At 34.1% G+C, this 21,713-nt stretch overlaps 1 protein-coding gene across 1 annotated transcript in view; it reads left to right on the forward strand.

Annotated features, from left to right (window-relative positions):
• Positions 1-1,040: 1,040 nt before the first annotated feature.
• The window catches only part of LOC143222852 (E3 ubiquitin-protein ligase TRIM9-like), a 78,699-nt gene continuing 58,026 nt past the window's right edge, over positions 1,041-21,713 (forward strand). The window contains exon 1 of the mRNA XM_076449939.1: positions 1,041-1,941. Within this exon, the coding sequence (XP_076306054.1) occupies positions 1,180-1,941 (762 nt within the window). The 5' untranslated portion in view covers positions 1,041-1,179. The remainder of the gene's footprint in view (positions 1,942-21,713) is intronic.

Raw genomic sequence — 21,713 nt, forward strand, 5'->3', positions numbered from 1 at the left:
TCGTGTAACTTTGAGCGTAATTTAAAACAAAACAAACCATTTACAGTATAAAGTTTACTTTTAAAAAACATCACGTTTTGTAAGAGCTTCTGTTTATTCCCAAGTTTAATTGTTGAACCTTTTTTGAAGGAATGGAAATAAGAATTGAACAACTTAACAAATGTCAGGAAAATTTATCATCAGATATTTCAAAATACTCAGAAGGCTGAAGACTGTGGCTCAGCGTTAAGTCTGAAGTCTTATTATAAAGTTAAAATCCAGATTTCAATATCCGTGGTGGGCATAACACAAATAGCCCAATTTATAGCTTTGCGCTCAACAACAAAGCAAATACTTACCAACAGTTTTTGATCAAATTAGTGATAATCCATGACACATGTGATTTAGCCTCTTTCATGTCTTGAAATAAGCGACAACTCTTTTTAATCATATAAAGCACCTTCTTATAACGTAAAACAACTTTGAAATGCTGGTTTCATTCACTAAAATACAAAAATTTAAACATAATCATATAGTTTAAGTTACTAATTTCACAAAATTGTAATTTCAATTGGATTTATTTCAATCAAATATTTTATAAAACATTATCTGTATTATCTTTGTTATAAAAGTAATATTCTCGGTCAAGTAACAAATCCTATGGTACATTTACTGTTGATTATTAGAAAATATTTTACGCATGATAAAATCTCGTCTTTGTTCCCTTCAATGTACGTTAATAGAGAGTTTCTACATATAATGTAAGTTGTGTATACTTATATATTAAAGGTAATAACAGCCTTAAGTCGAACTTTGATTTTAGTTTGATTCAATTCATATTCATCTATCCTGGGATCCCCCGGTGCACCACAGGTAAGTTTCTAGACTTACAATACTAAAATCTGAGGTTCAGTTCCCTACAGTGGACAGAGCGTATGTGTAGCTTGTGCTAAAATACACCTACTACTCTGGGATTGGTGTCTCATGCATGTAGCCAGAAGAGAAACGAAGCACGTGACTCAAAACCGTAATGCAGCGCATGTGTCCACCCTTCTTAAGATGATATTAACATGGTCTGCGCAGGCGTTAATTGGGCAGACGATTTGCCTCAATGAATTTTCTGTATGAGTGGTGGTGAGCTGTAAGTGAGAAGTTGTTCACTTTACAAACACCTGAATCTTTCAAATACCGATTTACGGAATGGAAGAGGAACTACGTTGTCCGATTTGTAAGCAGTTTTTTAAAAATCCAGTTTTATTACCTTGTTATCATTCTATTTGTTTGAAGTGCGCTCTTCATTGTCAACAACCTGCACAACAAAGTCAGCAGCATTCAGACGATTCTTTAAACAGTTTAAATGAAGTCACTTCAGATTATTCAGATGTTGATAAACTTAGTTTAGTTAGCGAGACCGATAGCGGAGTGGTATGCAACAGTCGACCCAACAGCTACGTAGGTACACCAAATTTTCATGGTATTTTGTTCCCACCTATACATAGTAGTGCTTTGTCTCTGGTTTGTCCATTGTGTCAGAAAATTATTTACTTTGATGACAATGGAGCCAACAACTTGCCTAAAAACCGAACTCTCCAAAACATTGTCGATAAATACAAAGAAGCGAGAAACTTACCTGTTTGCTGTCAACTATGTGAAGGCGACCCGAGGGAAGCCGTTGTTATGTGTGAACAATGTGAAATTTTTTACTGTAAAGTTTGTCGGGACGGTTGTCACCCAGCTAGGGGTCCACTCATAAAACACTCGTTAGTTAGTCTTCAGAAAGGAAAATTGACTTTGAGAGCAAGAAACAAAGAAAGAAAACTGAACTGTTCAGAACACGCCGAGGAATCTTTAAGTATGTACTGCATGTTATGTAAAGTTCCAGTCTGTGTTCAGTGTCTAGATGAAGGCAATCACACAAACCACGATGCACAAGCTTTGGGAACCATGTGTAAAGCACAAAAGGTAGGTTGAAAATAACAAACTGACAAAATAACCGGAACTTTCCACTTCATTAACACAAGAAAGTTATTCATTATTCACTTTTAATTTTTTTTAACTTGCAGAAAGCAAATACTATTCAATGGAACCAATAAAGAACTTTCATCTCCGTAATATGTACCTACAAATTGTCAGATTCTCGTCTGTTTAAAATAATATATAGAAAGGGACACCTGTATCTAAAAAACAAACTATAGAAAACATTGTCGATAAATACAAAGAAGCGAGAAACTCACCTGTTTGCTGCCAGCTATGTGAAGGCGACCCGAAGGAAGCCACTGTCATGTTTGAAGATTTTAAGTTTTATACTGTAGTTTGTCGGGTGTCTGACACCCAGTTAGAGGTCCACTCATAAAACACTCGTTATTTTTGAATTAATAAAGCTTTAAGTACATTATTTTAAAATACATTATCTCTCCCTTATTCACAGACGAAGTAGTGTTTTGGTGTAGGATCATGAAATTGAGGTAATTGTTTCTTGCTGTTGCATACACCATTGGAATGTTTTGAATCTGCTGTAATCAAATATAAAATATGATAGTAATGTATTACACTCTTCAAGCAACGATCGTGTGTGTGTTTTAGTTCTGAAATCAAATCAGTTGTGCTCTAGTCTGAAAAAAACAACAACAAACCAGATGGAACAAAGGGTAGAAATAAAGCAGGCTAATGTAATGAACCCGTTGGTTACACAAGAAGTATCATCATTAACCTTTTGTTCTTGATGATGATGTGGCCAATAATAACTCTGGCGGTATTTGGTTTAGAAAATGTTAAGTGTCATCTCCATGTCTCACCGTATTTTACATCCTTTATAAATTTCATCAAAATCGAATGAATCATGGAATATTTACGTCCGATCCTACCACCACGGCGCTTTTGGTTGAGAGGACTATCCAGTGTTAATATAAATAAAAGCTATTTTCCTGTATTTTAAATATATTTATCTAGAATTATATTATGCGAAGTTTCCATCTACAGTTATAGTTGCTCTTCAGTTCCATTGTGCAATCCATAGTAAAAGGTTTCCTCCCTCATCTAGAACGTACAACTAATATTCATAAAGTTTTGAAAGTGGTGTTTCTATTGCATGTTGTTGTAGTTTGTTTGTAAGATTCCTGCCTCCATCCGATAACAACAGAACTACATCATCGCGAAACTGTTTTAAAGGCAGACATAATAATCATACTGTGTTATAATCATCCTTCGTGATACTCAACCAATACGTAAAGGTATACAGAACTAGATTAGGGACTGTACTACAGTGTAGATGAGGTAAAAAGACAATTCTTTAACGTTTCAAACGGATCTGAAATCGTGAACAATAGTCAGATCCACTAGATAGTGAACGTTTTAAGTGTTTTCGTGTTTCACTCGCCCAAACAAACATAATAGATCGTCCGAAGTTTACACCCACTTACCTGATGGGATTTCTCTGGCTCTTTTCTTTATACCTGGGGCTGTACGTTCATTTGTAATCCACAAAATGAAATGATAACTTTATCCTATTCCAATAAACGACTTTGAATTAATTGTTTTATAACTTTTTATTAAGTTGAACCGTGCCTAACTATTAAACCTCCGTAAAAACGTTAAATCACTTGAAAAGTGCCTATCTCGAGTTACATAAGTAAATTACGTAATTCATGAGTATACACCACAGATAAGTTTTTACTTAACTTTTTTAATGTATATTTTCTTATCCAATACCATAAGTTTCTCATTTTTATGTTTTTGTTACCTTTACAACAATAAATACAAGTGAAAAACAAGAAAGAAGAAACGTCTGACATCTCAATTTTTGCTCCAGGTTGCCGACAAAACTTAGTAACAGACTAGAACGGCAGCCAACTCTTTGGCTACTTCTGCTGACCGAGTAGAAGGATTTGACCGTCACCTATACAGTGCAACTACTCTCTTAGAACGCGTGATGTGCTTTTATGGTAACAGAAAGCAGACCACGAGCTTTCGGATTCACGGTCTGAGCACACTATCCACGAAAGTCACGCCTTGCCGAATCAGGAAGAATATAAACCAATTCTAAACCTTTTCTCACACGAACACTGTTCAGTTACAAGATGCGTTACGCCAAAACACTTGCTCAGGAATTAGAATATAAGATTTGTATCTGCTTTAAAATTAAGTTTAACTGGAAGAGTCAGAAAGCTAACCCTAACAACATTTTCGCTTAAGGATAACTTAACTCCACTTTTCTGTGTAACAATGGTATTGCTACACAAAATAGTGTTTGTTATTTTCATACATGCAGTTAAAACACACAATAATAACACGCGCAAAGCATACAGCGTCTTATATCTATCGTCACATAACTAAGTTTCTAACTAAATTATAAAATAATTCCTTTAGCTGGTCGAGCTGAACTCGGCGATAGCAACTATAAAATGCATGACGAATGCTTCAAAAGGTATCCTGGGAACGAGTTATTGTTAAGTGTGTTATTCCTAAATATGTTGTAGCTTTTTTTATTAGGGGGTAAATATGTAATTTAATTAATTTATTAACTGCAAGTGATTGCAATGACTGCAATGTCTCAAATGTTTGAGACAGGCCCTTTCATTGCAGGTTATTCTACAACTAATTCAGAAAAGGTGAAATTAACAGTTATTTTAACTGTGACACATAAAACCAAGTGTGAGTGTCAAGTATTCATTGGAACATTCAACATTTTACTCCACTATTTGTTTTAAAGTTGAAAACTGTTGTTGCACTAGTGCAAAACTACGCAATGTTCTATCTGTGCTCGGTCCATCGCGGGAAATCGAACCTTGAATTTTAGCATTGTAATTAAGTAAAAATTATGGCTGGTCCACCAGAGGATGTTAAAATACAATTTATCTTCTATTGGAATTGACTGGTTTATATCGGTTTTATTTTCCTTCTGCTTCTTCATGCTCTTGCAAATCTGATCAGATCTCGCAGTTAAATCATTGTCCAAATATGTATGCATTTTTATTATAGAATAGACCTTCTTATTTTTAAAGAATCTCAAACATTTTTCCTCGTAATTGTTAAGATAAGTTTTTGTTTGCAAACAATTATCTATTTTCATACTAAAAATTAAGCTAATCAGAGTTTTGAGGTAACAAAGAACTTTTTTAATGGTTCTCTAAAAGATCTCTATTGTTTGCTTGTTTTGAATTTTCTCGCAAAGCTGCACGAGGGCTATCTGCTCTAGCCGTCCCTAATATAGCAGTGTAAGACTAGAGGGAACGCAACTAGTCATCACCACCCACCGCCAACTTTTGGGCTACTATTTTACCAACGAACAGTGGGATTGACCGTCACATTATAACGCCCCTACGGCTGAAAGAGCGAACATGTTTGGTGCAAAGGGAATTCGAACCCACAACCTTCACAGTGTTTTGTATAATTCAGAATTCCAGATTTAAAATATAGCATTTCAGTAGTCAAATGTGCGAAACAGTGTTGTAATAGTTAATATTTAAGGTCATTTTAACTTTTATTGCATCGGAATGGTTAATTTAAAGTTTGTTTACGGTAAGATTGATCTCGTATATTGCAGTGTAAGTTACATACCTCTAAATTGGAATTTTCGTTCGTGAAATATTGATTTATTCATTGAGTATTTAGAATTAAGTACAAAGCAACACAATGAGCTATTCATGCTCTGCCCACTACGAATATCGAAGCCCGGTTTTTACTGCGTGAGTTTGCAGACGTGCCACCATGCCATTGGGGAGCGTTGTCAAGAAATAAGAAATATTAACTGCTTTATTTTTATCATGGCAATTAATGTCTTTGTTTTTGTTTCTTATAACAGTATAATTGTAACTTTATTTGTGTTATTAATTTTTGCAAATTTTGGAATGGAAACGTTCTTATGTAAGAAAGTTTTAATGTTTAGAAAACTCATCAGTTAATATTTATGAAATAATCTATTTTTCGTTGTGGCTCTCAAAAATCTATTTAATGTTTTATTTCACTTTTATGCTTGACATGGCCAGGGGGTTAAGGTGTTAAGTTCGTAATCTGAGGGTCGCGGGTTCGCATCCCCGTCGCGCCAAACATGCTCGCCCTTTCGGCCGTGGGGGTGTTATAATGTGACGGTCAATCCCACTATTCGTTGGTAAAAGAGTAGCCCAAGAGTTGGCAGTGGGTGGTGATGACTAGCTGCCTTCCCTTTAGTCTTATACTACTAAATTAGGGACGGCTAGCGCAGATAGCCCTCGTGTAGCTTTGCGCGAAATTCAAAAAACAAACAAACTTACTTTTATAAAAGAAGCAGAGATTAAACTTTAAATTTTTATCATAGAAATTTTGTATAACTCGAAATACATTTTAGAATAATTTTTTTCTTCATGTTATATGTACACATTTCGCGAAACCGTTTGTTTGTTTCGTGTTTTTTTTTAAGAATCTGAGACGTCGCTAGTTGTTGGCACATAGGGCTTATGCCCCAAATCCCCAATTTGTATCTTGATAAATTAGAATAGAAAATCGTGATTGGTATCATACCAAAATGCCGAAAGTTCCCGCTCCTGTATACCAGAGATCCAATCTTTAAAGTGCCTAGTGACGCCTGTATTAAGAATAAGTGTATATTACCCTATGTAATTTTTCTTTCTTTTTTTTACAAGTTATAAATTGCATTATAATTTTATTTAATCCGTCTTTAACTTACTTAAAAATTCTTATAACACTTGATGTTTATGGGTTATTTTTTTATCTTAGCAGATGAACTTAGATTTTAGTATATGATTGCACGCTGTGTTTTTCGTCATAACTTAGATGTATTGTTTTTGGTTGAGGACTTACTAACACCATACGATGAATGCGTGGCTTAATGACTATAATTTTCTTGATAGCTTAGAAAATTATTTGAGCTATGCAAGAAGAGCTTTAAGCGAGACTAGCTTATACATGTATTTTTGTAGATTTGTAGATTTTGTAGATTTATTGAACTGGTGAGTTAATTAGTCCAACATTGTAAGTTTTGAATTTGTGTTTTCAACAATCTAAGAGATATTTGAAAAGTATTGCACGCCCAAGAAAATTAGCAAGTGTGTGAGATGCTATTTATTTGTGAGCTTAAACCTGTTATTAGTTACGTGGTACTTGCAAACGTTGTAGGATTTCTGGTGAAAGAAAGAAAAGGTTTTGTTATCATTAAATGTAATGAACTTTACATTTTTTATTAAATAATCCTGAACAACTTTTCCAAAAATATAAACTGGTACAACACTGGTGTCAGGAGTATGATTATTTTGACAAAAAAAAATAAAATAAGGTACAGAACTGATCTCCAGATTATGACATGTGGTCCTAGCAAGAAGATTATTTTTGTTTGTTTTGAATTTCGCGCAAAGCTACTTAAGGACTATCTACGCTAAGCAAGAGGAAGAAACGTTAAAAAATTAAATTTCATCAGAGACAAGACTAAAAGAACCGTATAAAATGTACAGAATGATTACAATAAAACTGAATAAGCGCAAAATGACACTGGCAATGTAAAAACGGAAGTAAAAGTGTCATCTTCTGAGTACAAAATGATATTGATCAAGTATAGAAGGAATATAACAATAAGATCAACGACATGCAAAAAAAATCAGTGCAAAGGTAAAATATCTAGAAGTTAAAATGATAAATACAATGATTATGATGGAAGATACCATGTACGTCAGATATAGTGTAAAATAATATACAAGGTAGATGGAGTAGTGAAATAAGTTGTTTACCATGCTGAACAATTAAAGGGACCAGCTTTAAAAGCAAACTTTAAGAGAAAGCCACAACAATTATTAAGCATTGATAGCTCTGCTTTATGATACACATTTGAGCATCATGTCAAAATGAAGTTCCTAAAGAAAGTTTAGGAACAGATTAAGGAAGGGATCGTAACTGAGTTTGCTGGAGATATGTGAAAACTTTCTCAATTTTTTCTGATCAGATGCTGTAGTTAAAATTATAGATTTATTGGCAATTGACCAGTTCACAGACGGAAACAGTAGATAAAGATATGCAAAATAAACTAGAGCAAGGAAGGTATACGCCTTTCAGATAAGCTCTTTAGTTGACGGTTAATAAATCAAATCTGGACATAAAGAAATAAAAACCTCATTATTAAATGAAAAATATATAAACTTCAGTTTTCTGTGTTGGAGATCCTGAAGAACTCGATAGTTAATTGCTCCACTGTTTTCTCATAATGGAAGAAATAAACCCTAGGTCATGTTTCAATTGAGACATAAGAAGACGCATTCCTAGGAAATAGAAACTAATAAATAAGAATGAAAAGGAAACAGTTATATGTGTGAGAAACATGAACAATGAAAATGTGTGATGAATCAGCCATTGATACTATATATATATTACTATGCTTTAGCTACCTTCGTTGAGATGAGGAATATGTAATTAAATAAATCAAGCCATAAGGCATTGGATTCACTTATGGAAAGTGTTGCAATATGTTAAACAACACTAATTATACAGATGCGGCCCGGCATGGCCAAGCGCGTTAAGGCGTGCGACTCGTAATATGAGGGTCGCGGGTTCGCGTCGCGCCAAACATGCTCGCCCTCCCATCCGTGGGGGCGTTATAATGTGACGGTCAATTCCACTATTCGTTGGTAAAAGAGTAGCCCAAGAGTTGGCGGTGGGTGGTGATGACTAGCTGCCTTCCCTCTAGTCGTACACTACTAAATTAGGGACGGCTCGGTGCAGTGGGCTAACAACCTGCTCACTTAAAAACTTGTTACAGAAACCGCAGTGATTGTGGCCCTATGTTCCTTAAGGAATTGAGTAGCAGATGATGATGATGATGAATTATACAGATGCAGTTGTTTCATTTGGTCATGAACTGTTAGACATTGTCCCCAGCAAGTGTTCTTAATGTTTTAGTGTTACGCATTGTAATTTATATCGGTCGAGTCTCCGATTTATTGTGTTACGTACGTTACGTATTACGATTTCAAATAGCCGAAAGTTTCAATTTGAATTTAGAAGTTAACTGAATGTCGATATGTATTAAACTCATGATATTTGCCAACAATATTGATACACATAATCTTCTTTCTTAACACAAATATATTTTAATATACAAACAACAATATAATTTATAACAACTGTTATAACAAATAATGTATCTTGTACAAGTGTTTTACAAACTTACAAATAATACCAAGTCTTCTATCTGATCTGGAATTGAATATTTTGTCGACGGTTCACGGAAAGTAAATTGATTCTATGTTAATTCACAGATACACTTCAGTTGGCGGAAATGCTAGCTAGCTCTATTCTTATCCGGTCTTACGTAAGTTTTCCACAGCTGAAGTTATAAAATGTCTTCGAAGAAACACTAATGTGCGAAGTCAATTATCTGAACTTGAACGGTTCATAATGTTCAAAATCTATATACGTTTCTGGTCAAATATCTGTAGTTTTCCGATTAATAAGTGTTTATCACAATTATAACTTATGAGGTTTCTAATATAATGACTGTAGCGACCCAACAGTATCATCAAACTCTCTCTCATGTATTGTGATTTATAAATTTTAAGACGAGGTTTTAGAACGTTCAGTTGGCTCAACGATATTTGTATTTACATAAATATGTACATAATGTTGACTCTTACAAAGCTAGAGAACAGACAGGACTCTTGCAATGCATGTCTAGCAATATAAGCTAAACGTATTTCTAAATATATATTAAACTGAAATAAACACAGATATTAAAATAAATATATGATATTAAATTCCTTACACCAGCAAGAGAAAAGTCAGAAATAACCCGCATTGTGTGATGTGGGGAGGAAGGGGGAATATCGGGAAAACACTTAATATGGATACTTAGATGTGATATTAGACCTGCTTTGAATAGTCAAAGTCTATCACCACAAAATCTCTGCTGCAGAGCAATACGTCACCATGGTGTGAACCTCTAATGACAATTGTTTTTTTTTTTTTGTTTGGAATTAAGCACAAAGCTCCACAATTGGCTGTCTGTGCTCTGACCACCAGATGTAATGAAACCCGATTTCTAGCTGTGTAAGTCTGCACATATACCACTGTGCCACTGGGAGGATCGCAGTGACAACTATGATAGTTTGGTTTGAATTTCGCGCAAAGCTAAAAGAGAGCTATCTGCGTTAATCGTCCCTAATTTAGCAGTGTAAGACTAGAGAGAGGACAGCTAGTCATCACCACATACCGCCAACTCTTGGACTACTATTTACCAACGAATAATGGGATTGGCCATCACATTATAACACCCTCGCGGCTTAAAGGGCGAACATGTTTGGTGCGACGGGAATCGATCCCGTGATCCTTGGATTACGAATAGAGTGCCTTAACCACCTGGCTATACCGGACCAACAACAAGGATAAATACATAATACAATGAAGATATTCAACTCAAAGTGAAACAGAGCAAAAAAAAACAAACACTGTTTAGTGTAGGCATTATTATTTAATTTATTTTGTAAGTTAATATTTGGTGATTGTTTAGTTTTTGTAACAAGAGTGTTCACATTAATCACTTTAAAGGCGATAGTTATGAGAAGTTTGGTTGCATAATTCAGTAAGAGCCGTACGTTGTGTCTGGTTCAATTGATGACTCGGAGTTTAGGTATTTTTCCCGTTACCGCAAGTGTTACCTTACAATGTCTCTCATGTAATTTAGATTAACTTCGAGGCTTCAGTCGGGTAATGTATAAATAAAGGCGACCAATTGAGTGCAAGTCATGTGAAGTAAAATGAAGTGAAGTGAAAGTAAAAGTTCAGCTAGACAAAAAGGTTTATAAAATGTGAATTAACTGGCGTGTAAGTGATAACCCATAACGGACGATATTTTAAAGTAAGTTTCACAGTTTAATGGAGATAAGGACAATAATTTCATTGTCAAACGGTGTTCTAAAGTAATTGAACCTGTCTGTATGGACTTCAACGAAAAGAAACAATTATTTAAAGTTTGAAATGTAACTGTGGTAAACCATGGAGTAATATAAGTGGATCTATTGCAGATTGTACAGTAAGAGGCAACGTAGGAGAAAATAGTTTGTCACGTCAGCTGGATTCTAAAGTAATTGAATCAGCTTGTGTAGACTCTTGACAAGAAAATAGAATTACTTAAAGTTTGAGATACAACTGTGATATCGACATGGATAAAGAATGTTTGTAAACAGATTGACTTGTTTTTAATATATTATTTTAAAACAAATGAACTGTGTGCTGTCCGTTTATTGTCAAAGTTATCGCCAACAAGCCACAGACACTTACCGTAAAAGAATCCATATCACACTTATACATGAAACCCTGACAAGGGGTAAACGGCTAATTGTTATCTTTGAGGAGAACTTCATAACCAGAGTTAATTCAGTCTGACGAAGATCCCAAGATTCTTGTCAGAATTGCTTCCAGAGTATCTTTATACTGATTTATACCAATCAGTGTTCCTTCGACTTCTACCTAAAGAAAACTCGCCTGGTGATGTTTCCTTTCTTACAATCAAATAAATAATGTTTATATTTATAAGAATTAACGTTGTTAGTGTGAATAATCAACTTATTATTAATTATGGAAATTAAAATTCGATATATTATTGTTTTCTTTATGAAATAACACTGTTCACGGGATTTCACAATTCAGAGAGGTATAAGGGGACAGTGTTGCAGGCCATGTTTTGGTTTACATTTAGATGTATTACTTTCACGGTTAGCGGAAGTGTTTTACTAGAATTTTCTTGAACGTTTAGGAAACAATTTGAATGATGTAAACGTGTGTATTAGGTGAGGATATATGAGATTGTTAATCGATCATTAAGCCAGCCAGCCAATCAGTTAACGCTGTAAATTTTGAGATTGTGTTTTCACAAAGTAAAAGATACGTTATTGGAATTTCTACTGGGACACTATTTATTTGTGAAATTGAGCCTATCATTAGTTAAGTGGAAATTGTACAAACTTTAAAACTCGTAATAAACGTTTTCGCTGTCATTAAGTGTGGATAGTAGACTTGCATTTTCTTTTTAGCAAATAATTCAAAAGAACTCGTCCAACAATAAAAACAGTTGCAACAATATATCATTGTGATTGATTTCAATTTAAGTTCGTTGTTGGTTTTTTTGTATTCTGAAGTTATCAATATTTGATGCATTATTTAAAGTCTTTGGCATTTCAAATCTGAACATAGGGTTTTCATAAAGATGTTAGTAGATCCGTAGTCAAGAAAGAACAGTATCATGCAACAGTTACCCCTTATATTCACTACAGCGGTGTATATAGATGGTATGGTCAACTAGCAATTTTCGACGTTATTATTGACATTGGAAACCATGATAGGTTCACCTGAAGTCTGCTACCAATTCTGCAAGATGGACGAAAACTGTTTGTGAATGTAGTGTTTGCGAGAAAAGGAATCAGGCGGATACCAGTTTTTGTTCGATTGCTGCAATCATAGACAGCACAGCAAAACACTATAAAATAATTTTTCGACAAATGCCACTGTTTTCTGTGAATTGGATGTTAAATGCCTTCATAGAAAGTGCTGTGTTCAGTGACGTATTTAGGTATGGGCTAGAGAGGGATCGGCCCCAGGGCCCATTGATAATTTTATTCTATATAAAATTATATGGGATTTAGGGCCCAAACATTATTAGCTACTGGGTCCACAAAATCTTAAACCCGTCACTGGCTGTGTTTATATATCATGCCGCCTGTTTCTAATTGTTGGTATTTAGATCATTTGGTTGGATCTGAAAGGATCATGTACAATCTTGGCCTTCCTTTGGTTGGATCTGAGAGGGTCATGTACAATCTTGACTATTCCCTCCCGCATTTATGATATTGTCAATAATTTATGATTAGACAACTGTCAAATGTTGAACGCAAAATAAAATATGGTATTGCTTTTACAAATGTTCATTAATATGAATTCAAAACCACTAGCAGGGCCATGTCCATTTATGTTCTAACGTTCATCATTTACACTGGGACGCGCTATACAGATAGTCCACACATTCCAATGTTTTTCACGTTGTTAGATTATTTTCCCATGTCGTCTGCTGTAGAGAAAGTTTCTTCATTCAAAATGTACCTAAGATAGCGCTATGTGAGGGTGTGTCAGCTTTATACCAATCAATAACAGCTACCCAGTTGGCCAAATTCTCTGTCTATACGACTTTGATATTCACTACATTGAAGATTGCTAAACGAGTAACGCTACAAACCTATTTTAAGCTATTTTGCTAACAGCTTTATGGAACACACTAATTAAACACGCGATTCACAATTAAATTACCATGTTTTTCAGTGTATTATTAGTCTAGATAAAAATAAGTAATTTTTGAAGAATGCTCTTTCACTGGATTTCATAAGTAAAAAATCTATTTACCTGGGACTTCTTCTGATGTACAGAATATTTTGGCTTTTAAAAAGCGAAACATTGTTTTTTGAAGAATTATTAGAACCTTCCAAAAAAGAAACAATAAATCATATACTTGTATATCCACTTCTTTTAAATACATATAGCAACAAGTCAGTTCCTGAGGGTCGTGGTCGAGTAAAGAAATACAAATTAAGGTATAAGTAGAGACATCTATCGATCAAGAACAGATCTGTGAGGGGGGATAAATATCCCCCTTTACGATAAACTGCCAAACAAATAGTTTTGGTTAACCATTTAGGGTTTCTGACTGTTTCAAGTAAAATCACTGACCTTGCTTACATATTCAGCTTTTGAAGAATCTAATATTATCCTGAAACCTGGATTTCTCTCAAAAGGTTTCATGACCTTGTGTAAGAACAGTCCCATCTTAACAAAATTCCTGTCAGTGGATATAAAGCTCTATTTCTCCATTAAGGAATGATTATTAACATGTATGCAGAGACAGATTTACAATGAAAATCAACATCATTAAAACAGTCGCGCACACACTAGTGATTACATGAAATATAACTCTCTTTCTCTGTGTCTGAAATACGGCAAATATCTTTCATGCAAAGGAGCGAAGAGAACTATAAATCTGCCAAGAAAGTTGCTATTGTTAGAGTTTTGTTTCCTTTCCGTTCCAGTCAGAGTATTTTCCAAGTTTTTTGTTGTTTTCTTTCCATCGCAAAACATAAAGAATTTGACATGAATTCTTTGCGTGTTTGCAAACTGTAGGGAGTGTAAAAACAAAACTGTGACACGAAAAGAAGACAAAAATTATGATGGAGGAAACTTGTCAGCGATATGCATCGCTTACGTCACGAGAAAGAGTCGCTGTGAGGAATATGAGTGAAGCAAATAGTTTCTTTGGGAACGCGTCGGTTGTTTAATTCATGCAACCGTACACGTGCACATCGGTAGCTCTAAAGCTGTACTATTCTGCATACGTGAAAACTGCTGATGTGAATTATTTATCAAATCTTTTTTGCATATATGTTTTTTTTATAGTCTTAAATCTTGTTTGTCACTGTACTATGTTTTATAGATAGGTATTACAATTCATTATTTTATTTCCGAGGCCCAGCATGGCCAGGTAGTTAGGGAGCTCGATTTGTAATATGAAGGTCGCGGGTTCGACTCTTCATCGCACCAAACATGCTCGTCCTTTCAGTTGTGGGGGCGTTATAATATGATGGTCAATTCCATTATTCGTTGCTAAAAGAGTTGGCGTTGGGTGGTGATAACTAACTGGTTTCACTCTAGTCTTACACTGCTAAATTAAGGACGGCTAGCGCAGATATCCTTTGTGTAACTTTGGTAGGAATTCAAAAACAAATAAACATTTAATTTCTGTAATGTATATCGGTATATAGAACACATATTCGTACTAGAAATAACCGAACTTATAACAAAACATGTTCTTATTTAACTAGGTACTCAATCTTTCCTTTTACCGCTACTTCAGACGCGTTTACTAAACCACAAACCGATTTGTGTTTTAATAAACGCTCATGTAGAGGCTATAAGGTCGTGTATTTCTATCTATAATTCTACTTAAAAGTGGCTGTCTACTTGATCTACGTAATAAATTATTACACATTGCGAAATACAAAACTGTATATTTTGGCCGTGATACAAAACAAAAAGTGATTATTAATAACAACTTTTGATAAAAGTGAATAATCACTACTATACAGACCAAACTCAACTGAAATAAATAAAGGAGAAATCTCTTTTGTTGGGTCTGTTACTTATTATAATTTACCCCGGATGAGTCTCCGATTTATTATCTTACGAATGTTACATATTACGATTTCAAATAACTGGAAGTTTGAATTTGAACTTAGAAGTTAATTGAATGTCGATTCGAATCAAATTTATAATGCTTGCCAACAAGACTGATACACTGATTTTTCTTTAAAACAAAAATATATTTTAATATACAAATAACAGTTTTTAATAACGGTTATTACAAATAATGATTTATATACAACAGTTTTACATACTTACAAACAATATTCAGTCTTGTATCTGGTCTGGAATTGAATATTTTATCGACTGTCCATGTATACGACGAGCAAAGTAGTTCTAAGTTGATATTGTTACACTTTGCTTAAGCCAGCTAGCTATCTATCCAAAGCTGGCCTCACACCGCTTATAAGCTGACTTTTTACCGACGAAGATATTTGATGTCCTCGTAGAAATATTAACGTTCAAAGTTAATTCACTGAAGTTTGTAATGTTCGAAATCTATAAACGTTCCTGGTTAAATATCTGTAGTTTCCGATTAATACGCGTTGTCACAATTATAGCTTCATAGACTTATAGTATACTGACTGTACCAGACATACAATATTATTTACTTACTGTTTCTCCACATGTTGCGATGGTTAGCTTTTATACTCATTAGACGAGATTCTCAAAAATTCACTTGACAACAATATTCAAAGATACGCGAGTGTTTTGCAGAAAATATTGTTGATTCTTACGCTCGAGAATCTTCTACAAATTTTGGAGAACAGGCAGGACTTGTGCAATACACATTTAGCAATAGTTAGCAATAGCAATAGCAAAAGTTACGTACTTTTCTAAATATATATTAAACCGAAACAAACATAGATATTAAAATAATATTAAATTCGTTACAAGTTTGAAATATTTATTAGAGTTTTTAATGCCTTAATATTTGGGTGATACATATATGAGAGAAATTTTATATAACAATGAAAAATCTTGTAATTTGTTTTTGAATAAAAACTTATTAAATGTTTCTTATCACAAGATACAAACGGTACATAACATACTAAATTATTTGACTCTCATCTAAAACAACAACAATATATCGCAAAACTTAAAGCAAAACTTTAGTTTATTATTACTATCGCTTCTATTAAATCCAGCTTTTTCACTAAGTTGCATCAAAGCTAAGATTATGGTCTGGCTTGAGTAAGTGTCTTATGACTTACTGGTGTAGATATAACCAGGATTAATAATTAACAACATCGTGAACCAGATCACAGTTTATATGTACATTCCTTTAAAGGTCTTTTGGATTCGAGTCGTGAATTTCGAAACCAACAAACGATCCATAAATGTTTTGGATTACTTCTGTGGACATTATACGAATATTTTAGTAGACAGTAAACTGTGTAGTGACATTGATATGGAGACACAGGCGAAGCAAGATGCTCCGTTGTTTGTTTGTTTTAGAATTTCGCGCAAATCTACTCGAGGGTTATCTGCGCTAGCCGTCCCTAATTTAGCAGTGTAAGACTACAGGGAAGAAAGCTAGTCATAACCACCCATAGTGGGATTGACCGCACATTATAACACCCCCACGGCTGAAAAGGCGAGCATGTTTGGTGCGACGGGGATGCAAACCCGCGACCCTCAGATTACGAGTCGCACCCCTAAACCCATCTGTCCATGCCGGGCATAAGATGGTTGGACTATTTGTCCAATTCTATTCCTTTGTTATTTCCATGAAAATGTTGCCATCACGAGTCTTCACAGTTCATTACAGTACTTAGTTGAAGTCAGATATGCACTACACACCTGTTTTTTTTGGTGTACATTTATTTAATGTTTGATACGTTTCTGTATAAATAGTAGCACTACTTTCACACTTAACCAAGAAGTGATCTCTTTTAAATGTGTGTGAATATTAGATTCATGTTTTATATTAGTTTTTCATAGTGTTTTTTTTTACAAAGCTAGTTGGCGTATTCTAATTAAATCACAGAGTTCTTGGCGGCGGACCCGGCATGGCCAGGTGTTTAAGGAACTCGACTCGTAATCTGAGAGATGCGGGTTAGAACCCCGTCACACCAAACATGTTCGCCTTTTCAGCCGTGGAGGCGTTGTAATGTTACGGTCAATCCCACTATTCGTTGGTAAAAGAATAACCCAAGAGTTGGCGGTGGGTAGTGATGGTTAGCTGCCTTCCCTCTAGTCTTACACTGCTAAATTAGGGATGGCTAGCGCAGATAGCCCTCGTGTAATTTTGCGTGAAATTAAAAAACAAGACAAACTTTCTCGGTGGCGCGTCAATATAACAATGGATTCCTGTATAAGTTATGATAAAATCTAAATATTCTATCAAACGAGATCAGCCTAACGTATTAACGTCGTAAACCTACAGATTTACAGATGACTAACTAGGGGACCAATATAAAATTGATTTTAGCTTATGATAGTCATTACACCGAGTTTTTCAATGCGTTTGTTTGTACAAATGTTACTGTTTTATATACATATATATATATATATATAACAGTTCACCAATTGTTGTGAGCTGTTTCCTTTCACTCTATAAGGTTATTCTTGAATTTGATTGGCTAGTCAAATGTTCGCGTTTATGGTTTTTCGTTCACACTGGCTCTCACTTTCCTTATTCTACGTCACTCTAATTTGCTTGACACTTTCGAAAGATTAAAGCCACATACTGATTAACTTATATAGCGTTGGAAACAAACTCGTTCTTTAGATACGTGATAAGAATTTGAAGTATAATCGAAAACTCGCTTACAAAATTAACATCTTTATTAGTAATGATGCGACGGTACGTATATAGGTAAAACCTAAATCAAATTGATAAGAGCAAGATAATTAGAATATTAACGCCATTTGCTTAGTTGCATGTATAGCCTGTAGCTATGCTAGCTCATTATTGGCCACACCCAATGAGAATTAACGTTGTAAAAGTTGGAATATTCTAAAGCAACTATAAGGGCCGAAGTATACAAACTTAGGAAATTATTGATGTGACAGATTTATAAAAACTACTGATTAAAAACTTCATTATAAGTTATTTAATCGGATGTTTTATGACTGAAGCAGAGATGTAACTTATTATCGTGAAGTACCACATAGTAGAATAATATAGTAAGTTCATTTGTAAATAATCAAACATTGTTTCTACAAAGCCGTTTTAGGTGTGTTATGTCCCATCTTAACAAAATTCCTGTCAGTGGATATAAAGCTCTATTTCTCCATTACGGAATGATTATTAACATGTATACAGAGACAGATTTACAATGAAAATCAACATCATTAAAACAGTCGCGCACACACTAGTGATTACATGAAATATAACTCTCTTTCTCTGTGTCTGAAATACGGCAAATATCTTTCATGCAAAGGAGCGAAGAGAACTATAAATCTGCCAAGAAAGTTGCTATTGTTAGAGTTTTGTTTCCTTTCCGTTCCAGTCAGAGTATTTTCCAAGTTTTTTGTTGTTTTTTTTTCCATCGCAAAACATAAAGAATTTGACATGAATTCTTTGCGTGTTTGCAAACTGTAGGGAGTGTAAAAACAAAACTGTGACACGAAAAGAAGACAAAAATTATGATGGAGGAAACTTGTCAGCGATATGCATCGCTTACGTCACGAGAAAGAGTCGCTGTGAGGAATATGAGTGTAGCAAATAGTTTCTTTGGAAACGCGTCGGTTGTTTAATTCATGCAACCGTACACGTGCACATCGGTAGCTCTAAAGCTGTACTATTCTGCATACGTGAAAAACTGCTGATGTGAATTATTTATCAAATCTTTTTTGCATATATGTTTTTTTTATAGTCTTAAATCTTGTTTGTCACTGTACTATGTTTTATAGATAGGTATTACAATTCATTATTTTATTTCTGAGGCCCAGCATGGCCAGGTAGTTAGGGAGCTCGATTCGTAATCTGAAGGTCGCGGGTTCGACTCTTCATCGCACCAAACATGCTCGTCCTTTCAGTTGTGGGGGCGTTATAATATGATGGTCAAATCCATTATTCGTTGGTAAAAGAGTTGGCGTTGGGTGGTGATAACTAGCTGGTTTCACTCTAGTCTTACACTGCTAAATTTAGGACGGCTAGCGCAGATATCCTTTGTGTAACTTTGGTAGGAATTCAAAAACAAGTAAACATTTAATTTCTGTAATGTATATTGGTATATAGAACACATATTCGTACTAGAAGTAACCGAACTTATAACAAAACATGTTCTTATTTAACTAGGTACTCAATCTTTCCTTTTACCGCTACTTCAGAAGCGTTTACTAAACTACAAACCGATTTGAGTTTTAATAAACGCTCATGTAGAGGCTATAAGGTCGTGTATTTCTATCTATAATTCTACTTAAAAGTGACTGTCTAGTTGATCTACGTAATAAATTATTACACATTGCGAAATACAAAACTGTATATTTTGGCCGTGATACAAAACAAAAAGTGATTATTAATAACAACTTTTGATAAAAGTGAATAATCACTACTATACAGACCAAACTCAACTGAAATAAATAAAGGAGAAATCTCTTTTGTTGGGTCTGTTACTTATTATAATTTACCCCGGATGAGCCTCCGATTTATTATCTTACGAATGTTACATATTACGATTTCAAATAGCTGGAAGTTTGAATTTGAACTTAGAAGTTAATTGAATGTCGATTCGAATCAAATTTATAGTGCTTGCCAACAAGACTGATACACTGATTTTTCTTTAAAACAAAAATATATTTTAATATACAAATAACAGTTTTTAATAACGGTTATTACAAATAATGATTTATATACAACAGTTTTACATATTTACAAACAATATTCAGTCTTGTATCTGGTCTGGAACTGAATATTTTATCGACTGTCCACGTATACGACAAGCAAAGTAGTTCTAAGTTGATATTGTTACACTTTGCTTGAGCCAGCTACCTGTCTATCCAAAGCTGGCCTCACACCGCTTATAAGCTGACTTTTTACCGACGAAGATATTTGATGTCCTCGTAGAAATATTGACGTTCAAAGTTAATTCACTGAAGTTTGTAATGTTCGAAATCTATAAACGTTCCTGGTTAAATATCTGTAGTTTTCGATTAATACGCGTTGTCACAATTATAGCTTCATAGACTTATAGTATACTGACTGTACCAGACCTACAATATTATTTACTTACTGTTTCTCCGCATGTTGCGATGGTTAGCTTTTATACTCATTAGACGAGATTCTCAAAAATTCACTTGAGAACAATATTCAAAGATACGCGAGTGTTTTGCAGAAAATATTGTTGATTCTTACGCTCGAGAATCTTCTACAAATTTTGGAGAACAGGCAGGACTTGTGCAATACACATTTAGCAATAGTTAGCAATAGCAATAGCAAAAGTTACGTACTTTTCTAAAAATATATTAAACCGAAACAAACATAGATATTAAAATAACATTAAATTCGTTGCAAGTTTCAAATATTTATTAGAGTTTTTAATGCCTTAATATTTGGGTGATACATATATGAGAGAAATTTTATATAACAATGAAAAATCTTGTAATTTGTTTTTGAATAAAAACTTATTAAAAACCAATAATATATACGATGCCATGGAAAATCATTCACAGAACCTTAAGGAAAACGAATTTCACTACTTTGTCATAATTAGGGTCTTCTAAGTTTAAAAGTATTTACATGTACAGTTTATTACCCAAAATTAAACACGGTTAATTAGAAAAACAAAATTAAAAAATAACGTGATTTAATTATTTATTTTGTAGTCAAATGCCGTATAGACAAAAATTAAATTCATATTTCCGACTTCTAATCGTTTTTATTAGGTTTTAAGTACAAATTAAAATATTCTTAAGAATGTGTAAAAAAGAATGAGCTGTTATGTGATACTTTGATTATTAATGGATTTAAGGGCTGTTTCTGACATTGTACCAATTTCAGTGTACAAATTATGTAAATGAACGTCAAGTAGGCGAGGTAATGTAAAATCTCTTCTCTTACCCAATATCTTACTTTCATTTCCAGTAATTCAGTTTATTTTCATAACTATATGTTTGTTCAACATTATTAAGTATACGAGTGCCTTAAGTTGTAGCAGCTAATTCGGTACGTGCAAATTGCTGTCCACGCTTACTTCCTTGTGATACAGGATGTATTTATTAATGGTATTTAATTACAAAAAAAAAAAACACAGATTCAACTTAGCCTATACTTGTGCAAAAAGGTATTACGCTCAGAGAAAATTGCTTTATAAGAATTATCATGATCGGATTGTAGTCACAGTTTAGTTTCACTGATTTTTCTAGCTCATAAAATACGATTTCGAGGAATTTATAATAATTCTGTTATATTGATAATCAGCTTAAAATATATCGTTTGCAACTTCTTAGTTTTAAGCTTTAAAAGGTATTTTTGGTTTGTTTTGAATTTCGCGCAAAGCTACACGAGAGCTATCTGCGCTAGCCATCCCTAATTTAGCAGTGTAAAACTAGAGGGAAGGCAGCTAGTCATCATCACCCACCTCCAACTCTTGAGCTATTCTTTTACCAACGAATAGTGGGATTGACCGTCA

Source organism: Tachypleus tridentatus, chromosome 8 (assembly GCF_004210375.1).
Source record: "Tachypleus tridentatus isolate NWPU-2018 chromosome 8, ASM421037v1, whole genome shotgun sequence".
Lineage (NCBI taxonomy): Eukaryota > Metazoa > Arthropoda > Merostomata > Xiphosura > Limulidae > Tachypleus > Tachypleus tridentatus.